Genomic DNA, 14,531 nt, shown 5'->3' on the forward strand with positions numbered 1-14,531 from the left:
CTACAGTAGAAAAGGAGGATGTAGAGAGACTGATGAGTTGTATAATGAAGAGAAAAACTGAATTAGACAGGAGCCAGACTGACTTTACAGACAGCAGTGCAATTTAACTACTCACACAAAGGGAATTTCCATTTTCAGCATCTTTATTTGTCTAGTCTGCTACATTTCAGAGGGAAATATATCCACTAAATACTTTAAAATTACCTTTTACATTAAAACATGATCAGTTTATAAAAAAGCATTGTTACAGACTAACAGTACATAAAGTAACAAAAATGCCCCACGTCAACCGGCTACAACATTAACATGTTTCTTACACATTTATGCATCAGTATTGGTAATACAATGATATTATGCACAACAATATAACTCATACAGGGGCCATAAGCTGCATAATGAGTACTTCTACTTTTGATACTTTGACTACATGTTGCTGATAGTACTTCTCTACTTTAACTTCAGTATAATTATGAGTGCAAGACAAAAGTATTATTCTACTGTGAGCACTTCACCACTGGGGACGGAGGAAAAGCATATTTCACTTTAGATGAATTGAGTATATGGCCTTTGTAATGATAACTAATACAAAAAAACCCAACTTAGAAAACAAAGAATGTACACATTCAAAAGAGCAGAAAGTTCAGTTCAGTTCAGCAGTAAACACAGGACAGAAAGAGAAAGAAGTCCATGTATTTCTTGAATTATTAAACTTAATTTTAGTAAATCATTAGGAATTAACTGCAGTTGTGTAGACAAAAATGAAAAATTTGAATTACCCGTAATAAATATGACCAAAGCTGCTTTGCCTTGAGCTATTTACTTAAAGCTGCCCTAATCAATATGACAGTAGGTCAAGTGACCTAGTTTTGCAAGTGGTTGCTCATAGTAACAAACCAACAGCAGTTTATCAGCCGACTCTGCATTTCCCATCACGTCTACAGAGCGTTTTAACACCTTTCAGCTAATTGTTTTTGGTTTCACAGCCTGCAGCTATACTGTTTTGGTTTTGTCTCACCATTCTCATCAACCACTTTGTTTCCAGCTACAGCAGGAAGCTGTTTACAGCAAAAAAAAAAACTCACAGTACGCTACCCGCCCAGCACCAAACAGCAGACAGACAAAGTTAGCTGGTGAACAAAGCGGAGCATTTAGCAGCTAAACAGCCAAATATTTTTTTCTCAGGAGATGAGGGTGAACAAAACAGAGCTGAAAGGAGAGTGAACATTGGACTTGAAGTTAATATGGTGGTAATGTCAATAAAAGCTTGTTGGGCAACCCCCAAAAGTGGCCAAAAGCAATCTATTAAACTATTAAACTATCAAACTCATACAGGATGTACAGTATTAATCTTTTAAAAGTAATAACATCCAAAATTTTTATTCTCAAAATGAGAATGAGTGTTAGAATTTTAGAAAAACTGTGACAAACTCTACTTAAACCTTTTTCTTTAATGATCTGTGTGCTCTTGGACTGGTAAGTAGCCTAGCAACATACATAGCATTATAAAAAACTAGTAGCATCTCTTCTAACATGGATTATATCTACTGTATGGACATTCTCATAGTCATTCTCTGATCAATAAACTACATATCTGACACACTGCACACAGACGGACGGACACACCCAAACACATCTACTGGTACACACTTTCCTTCAACACCATTACATTCACTTGTTTTATGTAAAAAAAAAACAAACAGCTACAGCACATTTGTATAAAATAGATTACATCCTACAAATCATTACAAAGTGGTAATTAATAATACTAAAATGGAAATCAAAAAGTGCTTTTACAGTATCATTTGAGTTGTATAAAAATCTGTATATATTTACAGGTGACATTTATAGTGGTAGTGGTTTCTGTGTGGTCACAATTCAGTCGTCTCATCTCACAGGTAAGTATCACAAGCGAGGGTCAAAGGGTCGAGTGCACAAGCTGCTTACACAACACTCAAGCCGAGCCCGTATCACTTTCAGTTCCCTCAGTCTTCCTTTCTCTCGGTTCATTTGTTTTCTCTTTTGGGCCACATTCAGTATCACACAATCTCTACTGTCCCCCTCGCTCTCTCAGACTCTGTCCAAATACTGAGGTATGTGGTTTGACTTCACAGGAAATGGTCTCACATTGTTCAAATCTCTTGTCTATCCATGCAAGACTACAGGCAGGTGGATGTTGGTCCATGCTGGCAGGGGTTGGTGGATATGACATTTAACAGACAGTATGATTGGGTGACAAGGGGCTGTCCAAAGTTGGAGTAGGAGACAGATCTGAGCTGGAGCTTTTAAACATGGACGAGATGTGGAAGGCCTGAGGGACATAGAGACAAACAAACGCCCACCTTAAGACTTAAACAGAGATGTGGACATGCACTCATGCACAAAAAGGAGAAAGCAAGGTATACTGACCACCCAGTAAGCAGTGAAGGCTCCCTGTATGTAACCAGTTAGCACGTCGGACGGGTGGTGCCTGTAGTCTGAGATGCGGGTCAGACCTGTGTAGACTGCCAGCAGAACCAGGAAGAACTGGATCGCAGGCCTCAGCAGCCGAGCCCCACGCCATGTCAACCGCGCCTGCAGGTAAAACTACATGACAGAGACAAACATGGCATTAGTTAATAGATCAAAAGGGTCAGCATCAGTGAAATCATGACTGAGATATTTGCATTCAACCCAATTCATAGAATGGTCATTTGAAACATTTAAAGGGGACATATCATGCACATTTCCAGGTCTATATTTTTAATCTGGGGCTCTACTGGAATATCTTTGATATGCGTACATGTTCAAAAAACTCCTTGTTTATCTTACACTGGCCCTTTATGCAGCCCCTCAGTTCTGAGCCTCTAAGGCCGTTTTAGCTTGTGTCTCTTTAAAGCCCCCCTCCCAAGGAGCCCTTTCTGTTCTGATTGGCCAGCTCCAGAGGCCACATAAATAAACAGTAGTGGTCAGATTTTGCTCCTTTTTCTTGTTCTTTATTTGAAATGTAAACTTCTCAAATACATCTGTACATGTTCAAGCCCGAATCTGAAATATGCTACAGTAGCCCAGAACAGACAAACCAAACACTGGCTCTAGAGAGGGCCTTTCACGTTTTTTGCAAGTTTTGCGGCCACCGTAGGTTCTCCTTCATGTTTGGAAGGGGAAAGTGAGGCGTATTCAATTGGTTGCAATCTGCAACCTCACCACTAGATGCCACTAAATTCTACACACTGGTCCTTTAAGTAAGACATCTTGTTTTTAGGGTTAGATTTGTTTTAATTTCCTACTGGTGCAAACTTCATATTACTTGCCTGTTTAATTGAATAATCTCATACTCAAAATCAGTTGCTCAGTCTCTCTTTTTTATTAAATACGGTTCTCACTGATAAATTAACTGCAGTCAGTTCAGCCAGTATTAGAATACTGGCTAGAAGACTAGATGTATTAAAAAGTATTAAAACATTATATTATAAAAGCAATAAAATTCAAATATAGACACTATTTCACTCCAAATTCATAAGATCCAGTATCTCAAATATGCAGTACTCATTACACTGATTTGTTGTTTTACATCTTCCCTCTCTAGTAACACTGAACATGGCAACATTTGAGAGAAATAATAATGAACAAGCAAACCAAAATTACACACAGGCACACATACGTATACTGTACATATGCTGCATGTACACACACATAGGCTTTGATAAACACATAGAAATGCAGGAGCTTACACACACACAGTCAACAATAGAGGAGAGCAGTGAGGCAGCGACGCAAGGTCACACTCCTCCCACAGCAGAACAAAGCTGTCTCTGTGTGTCCCATTTCTCCTTTCACTCCTTTTCTTTCTCCCCCTCTCCTTTCATTCTCTCACTTTTTGCTGCTTACTGGGCTGATGATGGGTCCCTGTTCCGTTAATTCTCTCTCTGTACTTTACAGAGAGGGGTTAATTGGAAATTGGAGAGGCAGTAACTGGTGTTTGCCAGTGTTTGTTGGATAGATACACAGACAGATAGATAGATAGATACAGTACATCCATACATAGAGGTAATGGTAATATACTCACAGCTAAATAGAGCATTGTGTACATCGCGAAGGACGCGTGACCAGAGAAGAAGGACTTCCTAAAAAATTGGAGATGTATTTAGAATAACAGAACAAAATCACAATACACGGCATGAATACATAAACACACAGACACGCATACACACCTGGCCTCCTCCTCTAACCGGTGGTCGCGCTGGTGGCAGCTCACTGTTGCAACGTAGGTCCCTGGCGTGCAGTTGAGCGACGCGTAGGTGACACCACACACAGATAGGAAGTGTGGCCGCAGCCGGCCGACGCTCAGCTTGGCCATGTTGGTCAGTGATTGGCCAACACAGCAGCCGAACAGGAAGCAGCCCAGCTCCTTGTACAGACAGGACACATACAGGTTCCTGACAAAGGCCTTGGAGCTTACGGCGCGGTAACGCACCCGGTAACACTCCCCGAGGGCGATCTGGAAGTGGACACACATAATCAAGCCATTACAAGCTGGAGTCACTTCGACTTTCAACTATATTTGTCCCCGGAGGGCAATTGGTGTTGCAGTAAGACATAGATACAAGAAGATATAATCAGGGGCGGAGGGGGTAGCCAGAGGGTAGGATCTGAAACTGAGAGTGAAGGGGGTGGGCACTGACTGATAGGATGGATTTAACCTTCTGCACTACCTGTCTGTTGTACAGGTCAGTGAGGTTACTTTGCTGGACACCTAGAATTTTACTGCTGACTTTCACTATTTTGGAAAGAGCAATTTTGGCCTTCCTTGACGCTGAGATTGCCAAACCAGCAGATTACAGAAAATGTTAATACAGACTCAATGTAGGATTTGAAAAAAATGAATGTGAGCTGACTGACTGCTATGACAGCGTTGATTAGCACTCACTGTAAGGCCGGTGATGATGATGCCACCAGCGATGAGCAGTTCATCCGGTATGGCCTCACTGGGCAGGTAGGGGTAGGTGATACTGGGGTCCCCGCACATGAAGCCCCTTCTGTATGGACTCACTGTCTTCAGCTCACATGCAAAGAAAGGGATGGAAGCTGCAGGGGAGGAGGAGGAGGGAGATGAATGGAATTAGACCAAAAGAGAATTGATGATTTGATATCGCAATAATCCCCACTGGGAGTATGGTATTCCACTAGAGATGATGTGTGGGAGGAAAAAAGAGGAGTAAAACAGGAGGTTGAGAAAGGGCGATGAAGAAGAGCTGGAGAGGAAACTACAACCTAAAATATGCTTGTCTGCTTTCCCATTTTGTAGCCATGTGATGTTTGGTGTTATCTGTGTGTGCAGACAAGGGCTGCGGATCACAACAAGGGCCAGGTATTACCTGTGGTTCTGTACCAAAACCAAACTTTTACAAATACTTCAAGGAAAACTAAACACGTTTCTCTACAAAATGCTTTTTAGCCACACTAGCAGCGTAGCTAGGGATGGCAATGTTGGTCGGTCAGTGGGTAAGTAATGGTAATAAGGCAGTATTTGATCAAATATCTTATTTTCTTCCCCTAAAGAAGTTGTCATTGGAAAACAAAAAATGTGGACATACTTTCTATCATTTTTGGTTACTGTTTATCTTATATTTGGTAAATGCAAAATGCAAAAAGAAAGAATAACATTAAAAAAAAATTGTAAAAAAACAAATCAAAAACTAGAATACTGCCAAAAACTAGCAAAAATACTCAGACCCTTGACTCTTCATTCCTGTCACACACCAAGAGACACAGAGTACCCCCTTAAACACAGATGAAAGTAATGAGGTCTAAACTTAAAAGGAAAGCAGGAGGGAACAGATGGGAAAACTGACAGGGAATTTGACATGGGGAACTGGAGGAAAGGTCAAACGAAGAGTAGTTTTACAGAAAAATAAATGTGGGAACCCTGACTTTTTCTCTGGAGAACCTAACTGGTTAGACAACTGCTAGGAATGTGAGGGTCACAGCACTGCTCCACAGGGACCAAAGAAACCCATAGAAGCAACAGCAGCTCCCATTTCCTGGCTGAATACAGGCTGAATCCATTGAGACTGGAAATAGAAGAGTAAAGCTCAACAGAGACCCAGTTTGAAGTGCGCATGTGTGTGCCCGTGTGTGTGGTTGCATTTCTGTTGATGAGGAGAGAAAGGGGGGTTGTTTGTGACTTCAGTTCAACTCTTCCCTGCAAAACAAAGAGCGAATGCCGCAGCGGACCAGAGCCAGAACCAGCCTCACACTGTCTCTGTTTGTCTCTCTCCCTCTCTCTCTCTCTCCCACTCTGTGTGTATGTGTGTGCGTGCGTGTCTTGCATGCCTGCACACACACAGTGAAGAGAGAGACTTCTTGAAGGGCTCCCTTCCCTCTGCACATGTCCAATCAGTTGTTAATGTAGACTACCTCTCCATCCAGCTTTTTCCAATTAGCCAGCATTACATAACCCCCCTCCTGTCACATATGAGGACCATGGGAGGGAGGGTCAACCATTACACACACAAACAAACACACACACATACACACACAGTACTCATGGATCGTGCATTTATTTATTTATACCAAATACAATTCCCCCCGGCCTGGCTCTACCCTGAGAACCGGAGGTTGTCATGGAAACTGTAGAATTCCCTGGGCAATGCACGAACCAGCTGGCACGGAGAGCTCGAGAGCGCGCATGAGTGGAGAAAGAGAGCCAGAGATACATGCAGATGGAGAGAGAGAGAGAGAGAGAAAAAACTTGAAAAACTTTCTTTTTTCCTTTTTTTTTCTTTCTTTTTTCTGATGTTACTGTAATTTGCTGCTCATATTTTGCAGGCCCACATGCCTGATCATCATCCTGAATGTATCTCCTGACTGTCTGTGTTGACTAAATAAAAAGGAATGGAAACAAAGCAGAACAGAGCTCAACGTGCAAGAAGTTAACCCTCACTAGAGAGACCCTGAATAGGAAGGAACATGTTTGTAGAGGATCTCACCTGTTATCTAGTTAAACTGGTATTATTTGAAAAAATAAAGGGCTGCAATTAACGATCATTGTCAGTTAATCTGCCAATGATTTTTTTCAATTAATCGATTGATTGTTTGACCCATAAAATGCAAAACGACGGTGTGAAATGCCCCTCACTTTACTATCACGTTAGACAAAGAAAAGCAGCAAATCCTTACAATTGAGAAGTTGGAACTAGAGAATAATTAGTATTTTTGCTTTTAAAAAAATACCCAATATCTATATTTAATATCTGTCAATCGACTAATCAATTAATTGATTCTTCATTTGAGTGCAAAAAGTGTCAGAGTTTCTTTTCAGGGCTGAATAAGCATCAGTTGCCCTTCAGCTATTACACCACAAGACCTCAAATTTGACACCTTTAATCCACACTAAAAATGTAAACTTCACTGTCAGCCTGTGAATTTATTGCAGGACTACTTTGTTGGATATTTTACAGGTGCTTGAAGTCCACTCCACGCTTCAGTAAAGTATGATTACTCTCTACACAACAATGCATTAAACAGCTGAAATAACAGTAGTAAGTATTTTTGATTTGGATATTTACCGAGGAAGAGGCACAGCAGGTCTAAACCGACCAGAAGCTTTCTTTTGGATAAAGCCGGTCCAGTTATCTCTATGAGTTTCTTTCCAGTGCCGTTCTCCATCCCCATCCCTGCTGCGGCCAGGCTGCTCTTGTTGTCCGTCAGTTTGAGCTGGAGGTCCGCGCTGGAGACAACCACACCGGCGGTCTGCGGTCCAAATTTATCCAACATGACGTTTGTCTGCGGGTGGAAGATCGGAGAAAAGAACTTGTTGGCATCAGAAACTTTGAAGCGCCCAAGTAGTTGAGTCGTGGAGTAGTTCTACTCATGTGCAAAGCTGTGGAGAGACTGGAGGAACATTCACAAGTTACCACAGTATTTAATGTGCTCCCCGCTGCACGCGTTGCTCACGGTCAAAGTGAGGTGTCTTTTTCACGCATATTAAGTGTCATCACACTGTCTGCAGGACTTGTCCTGACAGGTGGCAGAGGTTCCGTCACCTTGAAGAAATGCGCCACGGTGAAGCGGAAAGCTCCAGACTGGTTGCGAAACTGACAATTAGGGATAAGATCTCTCTCTCTCTCTCTCTCTCTCTCTCTCTCTCTCTCTCTCTCTCTCTCTCTCTCTCTCTCTCTTTCTTTCTCTCTCTCCCTCCGCCTATCAAATTATTTGATCAAGGTGTAGGCTATCAAATGCATCATCAGCCATGTGTCATAGTGAGGATGGATGCCAATCGGGAGGCATTTCCAGTCACTGTGATTCACTGCACACAGTGAAGCATGTATGAACCAGCGTCTGATTAGTTTCCATAGGCTTTATCTGTAAATCTACATACCGACCTTTTTAACTTCCACCCTTGCTGTCTTTGGATCAGCTGCTAAACAATTTGCACAACCCGTCTGGTTGTGGTACTACTTTCTAATACCGTAAGGCACCCTTTATAACAGCTTATTACTGGTTGCTAAAAAATTACCAATATAGATCTGTTATAAGCATTTACAAAAACAAATTTAAGGTTGCCAGGTTGTGAAAAACCCATTTGGCCAGTGCTTTCTGAAGTTATAAATGTTGGTAATAGATGCTAAATAAGTTGTTAATAAATAAGAGAGAGTAAAAGGGATTTTTTTTACAACCAATTCCCACCTTGTTCTTAAAAAAAATAATTTAAATAATTTATCAACCATTCAAGGAATAGTTTTTGGAAATAGGCTTATTCACTTTCTTGCAAGAGTAAATGAGGAGATCAATACCACTCTCATGTCTGTACGATAAATATGAGGCTATACAGCAAGCAGCCTGTTAGCTTAGCTTAGCACAAAGGATGCAAATCAGAATCAGAAACAGGTTTATTGCCAAGTAGGTTTACACATACAAGGAATTTGCCTTGGTGTTGTCGTGCGTAACAGTCAAAAAAAAAGAAGGTAAAGAGAAAAAATACCACTTCCACGAAAGATAAATGATATAACTATATAAATAAAAATTTTACAATTAAAATGTGAGATATAAATATAGTAAAAATATATTCTAAGTGAGAAGAGCTGTGGAATTGTACAAGATATCGACCGGGAATGTGTAAAAGTTCACAGTATGAAACAGTAAAATCAGTCAAATGTAAAATTACAAATAATTGCTTTAATCTAACACGCCGTTGTTCAATGTGATGGTTTCACAGGTGTGCAGATGATGAAATTGTATGATAATATAACGTGTCATGTTGATGGGAGGGATAGAGTCCGTGTCAGTGGGGGGCCTTGTTGATGAGGCAGCTGCAGTTGAGAAGAAACTGTTCTTCTGGTTGGAGGCATGCAGGTCCAGGAGGGTCGGCAGGTTGCAGCTGATCACCTTCTCAGCACAGCAGATGATGCGCTGCAGTCTGTAGTCTTGTCCTTGGCAGTTGCAGCAGCGTACCAGATGGTGATGAAGGAGGTGAGGATGGACTCAGCGATGGTGGTGTAAAAGTGCACCATTACTGACTTTGGCAGGTTGAACTTCTTCAGATGCTGCAGGAAGTAAGAATCCTCTGCTCTGCCTTCTTGGTGCTGATGTTCAGCTCCCACTTGAGGACCTGGATGATGATGATTCCCAGGAAGCAGAAGGACTCTACAGTGTCAACTTGGGAGTCACACAGGGTGATGGGGGCGGGTGGGGCTACGTTCCTTCTGAAATCCACAACCATCTCCAATGTCTTTAGAGCGGTGAGCTCCAAGTTGTTTTGTCTGCACCAATTCACCATATGGTCAACCTCCCGCCTGTAGGCAGTCTCACCCCCCCCCCCCCCCAGAGATGAGTCCAATGAGGGAGGTGTCTTCTGCTAACTTCAGGAGTTTGATGGACTGATGACTGGTGGTGCAGCTGTTGGTGTACAGGGATAAGAAAAGTGGAGAAATGTCGTAGCCTTGAGGGGAATCGGTGCTGATGGTCTGGGACTCAGAGACATGTTTCCTCAGCTTCACGTGCTGCTTCCTGTCAGACAGGAAGTCAATGATCCACCTGCAGGTGGAGTCAGGTACATTCGGCTGGGAGAGCTGGTCCTGTAGGAGAACCGGGATGATCATGTTGAAGGCATGGCTGAAGTCCACAAACAGGAGCCTGGTGTAGGTTCCTGAAGAGTCCAGGTGCTGGAAATGAAGGGCTATGTTGACTGCATCGTCTACAGACCTGTTGACTCTGTAGGAAAACTGCAGGGGGTTCAGGAGTCGGTCTGTGATGGCTTTGAGGTGGGTCAGCAAAGGCCTTCACTACCACAGAGGTCAGTGCGACGTAACTGTAGTCATTAAGGCCTGTGGTTTCCTGTGGGGAAACTGCGAGCTTCACTCTGTCTGATAGTACAATCCTCACAAATTAACAAGTTATATCTCGTTTATTTAATCCTTACAAAAACAGTGTAAAAATGACAAGTTGTTTTTTTTACCCTTGGCTAAGCTATGTGCCAGACTGTTTCTTATCTGGGTGCACTGACTTCCACTGGTTGCCTGGCAACCATTAATTACAATATAAAAACCTTTTCAAAAGGGCACTTTATTGGAAAGTAGCACCCTGAATCCGAACCAATTTATCTTGAAGATTGCAGATTTTGATGTTTGCTGCATTATTACTTCATGGTCATGTTGCCATTATTTACTAGTTTTGTGTCCCCCTCAAGTAAATTAGAGCATCAAACTGTCAAGTACAAGTAAGAATTTATACTGGGAATGAAACATGAGTTCATGAATGAAACAAACTTGAAACCGCAGAAATTTTAAAAGTTTTATATCAAACTTTTTAGAGCACATTTACATGTATGTATGTGCATACTAATGGTGTGTACAATAAGGCGCCATTACAGTCCATCCAACAAACAAGAAGACGAGTAAAACAAAGCAGAAGATGTAAAACAACACGCTCCTCCAGTTTTATTTAATGCGTGTTATATCGATACCTACTCATCTAGCTACGCGGTATCCAAGACAAACTTAACTTGAGGTGAAACTCAACATGTTACCACGGAGGGAGCTAATGTGGCACTATGTCCCCCAGGAGGAGGAGAATTAAGTAAGTAGGCTATACTGCCACCTTGCTGTGATTGCTTGTTGAAAACAGATTACAGATCATTTGCTTTTTAGTATTAACCTGTTGACTATTAAGACCTGTGTTTTTGTCTTTTCTTTCTTTTCTTTTCTTTTCTTTTCTTTTCTTTTCTTTTCTTTTCTTTTTTGTATTCTATTATTTTCTTTTCTTGTTTTTTTCATTTCAGGATGCTTTTGCTCATACTGTATGTTTTTCATAAACAATATGGGAAATGAGTTACAAAAGTAAAAAAAATGTTCAGGTCATAGGATCTGTAAAAGTTCTTCTATTCAGCAGAATAGTGTGGTAAAAACAAGACCCCATGAATGTATGAATGAATGTATGAGAAGGTTTTGTAATTTCACTCTAATAAGTATATATATATATATATATATATATATTTGCACTGTTTTCAGTGTGGAATTGCAGTTTCAGCGCAGAGCATTTAGAGCAAATGGACTCTGCTGTAGGTGGCAGCAAAAGCACTGTCAGGGGAGGTTTCATTTGTCTTCTTTGTTGATGGTCAGCATTCATGTTTTGATTTCTGTTTGTAGAAGTAAATAGAAAGACAGCATGAGAAGGAGAGAGAAAGAGAGAAAGAGAGTGAGAGAGAAAGAGAGTGAGAGAGAGAGAATGAGAGAGAAAGAGAGTGAGAGAGAGAGCGAAAGAGAGAGACAGAGAGAGAGAGAGAGAGAGAGAGAGAGAGAGAGAGAGAGAGAGAGAGAGAGAGAGTACTTGTACTTTTCTAAGTGTGAAGTGAAAACAGATACGATGAGTTCCCTTGTATGAGAAAACCCAGCGCATCACGATGGTGTTTTTTTGTCAAAAAGGCCACTACGTAATCCTGACCACAGAAAATCCAACTATGGATATGAAAACTGTGTCCACCCACGGGAGTGTGGGTGTGGATATGTTTGTGTGCGTGTGTTTTGGTGTGCAAATTTATAGCTTTACAATTGTAGTTATAAATAATGAGCAATTAAAAATGACATCATTTCTGTTCTCCGCATTTCATCATCTTCAGTAAGGAGCTTAGAGTTGATGAATCGATAACATTCTTCCATATGACACATTACAGCACTGCTGCTGAGTAATGCCGTATGTCACTTCCTCTGATGAAAGGCAGAAAAGCAAAGGCCTGGGAAAGCGGTTGCGTTTTTTTTTACCAGCAGACTTATGAACGACATCAGCAGACCAATATACCTGTAAGTTATCCATACAGACAAACTAAAACAAAGCCCCCCCCCCCCCCCCCCCCCCCCCCCACACACACACACACACACACAGACAAGGCTACAGCACCTGCAATCTTTGTCTTTTCTGTTGTTACACCATTTTCATAAAAAGTGAAGGTACTTCCTAATGGTCAGGTTTGCTGCTGGTGTGCCTTTTTTTGAAAAAATATGGAAACTTTTGAGGAATGTATGTATGTGTGTATGTGTGTATGTGTGTGTGTGTGTGGGTGTATGGCCGTACTAATGTTTGCATGGTGTGGTTAGTTTCATTAGGGAACAGAAGACATGGGTTTTCGGCTTGCAGGAGCATATGACCTTATACTGACAGGCTGTCATACTCGTAAAACTAAATTTCTCGTTTTCTATGTTTTACACTGACTTCCCCGTCTCTGTTTACCACTCCCCCACAGAAAGAGTCCCCACATTTTTCCCATCATACTTACTGGTTTTTTTTCACTTGTCATGCCTCATGATGTTTTAATTGCTGAAGTGCTTGGTTTTGCAGTCAGCATGTCATAAAATCAGATTACCTCATGAGAACACCAAGATGTGGAGTAGGAAGTCAAGTTTATCTGTGTAGTGCAAAATCATAGACCTCCAACAGAAAAGGTTCCTTACCCAACTCAAGCTCTCTAAGTCATGGAGATGACATAACTCCTCCCAAAAACTGAGGAAAACATGCAAGACACCTCAAGAGAGGAAATTCAAAGAGAAGTTCTTCCCTCCCTCCCTTGGACAGCAACAGTAGCAATAACAGAAAATGGAAATTAGATAAAATTAACAGAAAGTTTTAACACCATAGTAAAACAGTATAAAAGAGAATAAGGGGATTTCAATCAAACTGTCCAACACTACTTAACTAATTAAGTCCAACATGGGTTCTTTTTGTCATTCCCAGTTCAAGGTATTAAGTAATGCAGGTGGGGTAAACACTGAAGAGTGGCGGGTGTATGGACGGGACAGAAGGCTGAGTGAAGTAGGGCTGGACTAAGCTATTGCCCATTTGCTTGAAATTTATGTGTGGATTGGAGATTGTAGATGGTTGATCAAAATTATATATGAAGTGAACTATAAAGTTCACCATTAACCTTTTGAAATGTAATGGAGTAAAAGTATAGATACACATAGACTTCTAATACTATACAATATCAGTACCAGTAGTTGTGTGTACTTCAGTGAGGGTATGAAAATATACTCAGTCACTTTTTGTCTCTTGACATTGCTTGACAGAATATAAATGGTAAACTTTTCAGCACTTCTCATTGTAGTTTAGTTGCAGCCAAACAGGCATTACAATATATCGAAGCCTGAAATGTATCAAACAAGAACAAATACTGTATATATAAACATCTATAGAGATGCGTTACCATTAACAGTGCTGACACATTGTTATTAATGTCAGTGTTTCCTTAACAATATAGTCAGAGAGTTTTATTATTTAATGTTTAAATAGAATTATTTTTTGATTGCACAAAATTATGTATTATATTACTTCTGCACAGGACAAATATGACACATGTTCAAGTCCTGCTCAGTCTGATCCATTCTATGCAGATGATTTTTTAGGATTGGTCCTGTACTCTGGATTTTATTGTTACATGCCTTGTTTTCGAGAACATTAAATGATGCACATCTTTCATTACATTTTGAGTAACACTGAATGCATTTTGGATTACTGCTCAAAGGGGGGTGAGTTGAATGAGTTTTTCAGTGAGTTTTGGAAATTATAAAATGTGGCAGTCACTGCATGTTTTACGTGATCAACTGTAAATGTATTTCTGGCTTAACGCAGCAACAAATGACATTAACGATGATGAAAATGTTTCAGAGCGACATATATGTGGTTCACATAAAAGCATGAAAAGAGTTCATTTTATTTGATTATAGAAACTTTATTTACAGACAATAAATAATATTTTATCATTCAGAGTAAAAATATTCAGTGCCATAATAAAACAAAATATTGTTTTTTTACTTGGAGATCATTTTTAAAATATCAAGTGCCCTTGGTTAAATCACAGACAAGAATGTTGCGATGATAGCAAGTTGCTCAGTGATTTGCTTCCTCACAGAAGCATTGCAGCATTGGTTCTTGAAAGCATTAGTATGAATACAACAGGCTATCTAACGATGAAAAACAGGTGAAACTGAATGTAGGAAATAAACATGAAGAATCTACATACAGCATTGTATTTATATTAAGAGGTCTACAATGACTTGTCAACT

General features: G+C 40.6%; 1 protein-coding gene across 1 annotated transcript; it reads right to left on the reverse strand.

Annotated features, from left to right (window-relative positions):
- Positions 1-109: 109 nt before the first annotated feature.
- LOC137176603 (phospholipid phosphatase 3-like) lies at positions 110-8,098 on the reverse strand. Its single transcript, XM_067582596.1, has 7 exons — positions 7,896-8,098; positions 7,548-7,764; positions 4,907-5,064; positions 4,191-4,477; positions 4,046-4,103; positions 2,407-2,583; positions 110-2,308 (listed from the first exon to the last, which is right to left on the reverse strand). Exons 2-7 carry the CDS (start codon positions 7,753-7,755, stop codon positions 2,210-2,212), a joined length of 987 nt encoding a protein of 328 aa, XP_067438697.1. The 5' UTR covers positions 7,756-7,764; positions 7,896-8,098; the 3' UTR covers positions 110-2,209.
- Positions 8,099-14,531: the final 6,433 nt, after the last annotated feature.

Source organism: Thunnus thynnus, chromosome 3, assembly GCF_963924715.1.
Source record: "Thunnus thynnus chromosome 3, fThuThy2.1, whole genome shotgun sequence".
In the NCBI taxonomy this organism is placed as follows: Eukaryota; Metazoa; Chordata; class Actinopteri; order Scombriformes; family Scombridae; genus Thunnus; species Thunnus thynnus.